Genomic DNA, 1,546 nt, shown 5'->3' on the forward strand with positions numbered 1-1,546 from the left:
TTGTACTAAATTACATATATTTAATTTAATTCCTGTGTATCGCACTTGATGTATGTAATATAGGATCCTTCCGGATAGAAAGTGTAGACAGTCACAAAATATAATTCATACGTGTGTCTTTTTTACAGGGGCGGACGTCATGAAACTATCAAGGGCTACCAACGAAACAATAGACCCCAAATTAGTGCAAGTGGTATTGGGGCGATATCACTTGCTCGAAGAGCAAGGAGAAGGATCTGCCATACGTAAAGTCGCGAGCTACGTGATTCACCCCGATTATGAGCACTATATTAGCACTGATTTCAATATGGCGGTTTTGACCCTCGAGAGCCCCGTCGAGTTCACTCCTTTTATCAGGCCTATTTGTCTATGGTCTGGTTCACCTACATTTGAAAAAGTCATTAATAGGGTAGGATACACCGTAGGATGGGGTAAAGACGAGCATGAGCAACGTGATTCTCAATTACAACGGATGTTGAAGGCGTCGATAATGAGTCTAGTAAGTAGTCAATTGTCATTATAAAATTACTGTTTATTGCATTTAATTTTAACATATGTTTATGTCAGAGTCATTGAAGGTCTCGAGGTGAATTTGGTTGCACAAATTACAGGAGGACTGTATCAAGGATGATATTGGATACTCTTATGTGACCACAAATAATACTTATTGTGCTCGTTCCCTTGACAACAACCGTCCTTGTTGGGGTAACAGTGGGGACGGGATGATACTTCTGAACAATATCACTGGCAGTTATGAGTTGCGTGGCATTATTGCGGGAATTTTAGTTCCACCCGGCTATGCCTTCTGCGATCCACGATTACACGTCATCTATGTCGATGTGGCCAAATACGTACCCTGGATTCAAGAACAAATTTCGGTGTAACGTTCGTCTCCAGTCGCAAAACGCAATAAATGGTAATCGATAAGTTTCTTTATGTAAAGTTTATTCGATGATGCGGTACTTATATGTAAACAGTTACTCACTAGAATTAAGTAGTTACGAATTTTGCTTTTGATTATATATTCCGAGTATTCTTCTAACGTCTTTCTAATCTGGATACAAGGCAGAATAAATAAGTAACATACATATAATTATTTGCCATATTGGACTTATTACTAATAAAAAAAATGAATCATAACACGTGTTAGAATATGTTTACCTATATACCTATTTAATACCTTGTGAAAATAGAGAAAATATTTTAAATTACATGTATTAATAAATATATTTATTTAAACAGATGTTACTTGCTCCCTTTTTGAGCTTTGTTGTACGCGTAGTTATGCACGGAATGGTTGCGACGCTTTGTCTTTTATTGAGTCTAGTAACACGCATTTAAAGTTAGAGTTACGCTTTAAATCTTCTCCGAGGAATATTTTACTCCATGGCCATTCCGAAACCATTTTGAGGCATTTGCGATCTATTTCTCGATTAAAATTTTCCTTAGAGAAAATGTTTTGGACCGTAAACGAGAAACTAAATGTGCGTTTCTAAACTTATCAAAAACAATGTTGCAACTATTCTGTTCCTCACTGTATCAACTA

The 1,546-nt window shown here is 36.7% G+C and overlaps 1 protein-coding gene across 1 annotated transcript; it reads left to right on the top strand.

Annotated features, from left to right (window-relative positions):
* The first annotated feature begins 31 nt into the window (after window positions 1-31).
* On the top strand, window positions 32-1,089 carry LOC105557121 (serine protease gd-like). The gene is made up of 2 exons (XM_012004291.1): window positions 32-499; window positions 612-1,089. Exons 1-2 carry the CDS (start codon window positions 140-142, stop codon window positions 882-884), a joined length of 633 nt encoding a protein of 210 aa, XP_011859681.1. The 5' UTR covers window positions 32-139; the 3' UTR covers window positions 885-1,089.
* The last annotated feature ends 457 nt before the right edge of the window (window positions 1,090-1,546 follow it).

Source organism: Vollenhovia emeryi, unplaced genomic scaffold (genome assembly GCF_000949405.1).
Source record: "Vollenhovia emeryi isolate VEMERY1.0 unplaced genomic scaffold, V.emery_V1.0 DF948106.1, whole genome shotgun sequence".
NCBI lineage: Eukaryota > Metazoa > Arthropoda > Insecta > Hymenoptera > Formicidae > Vollenhovia > Vollenhovia emeryi.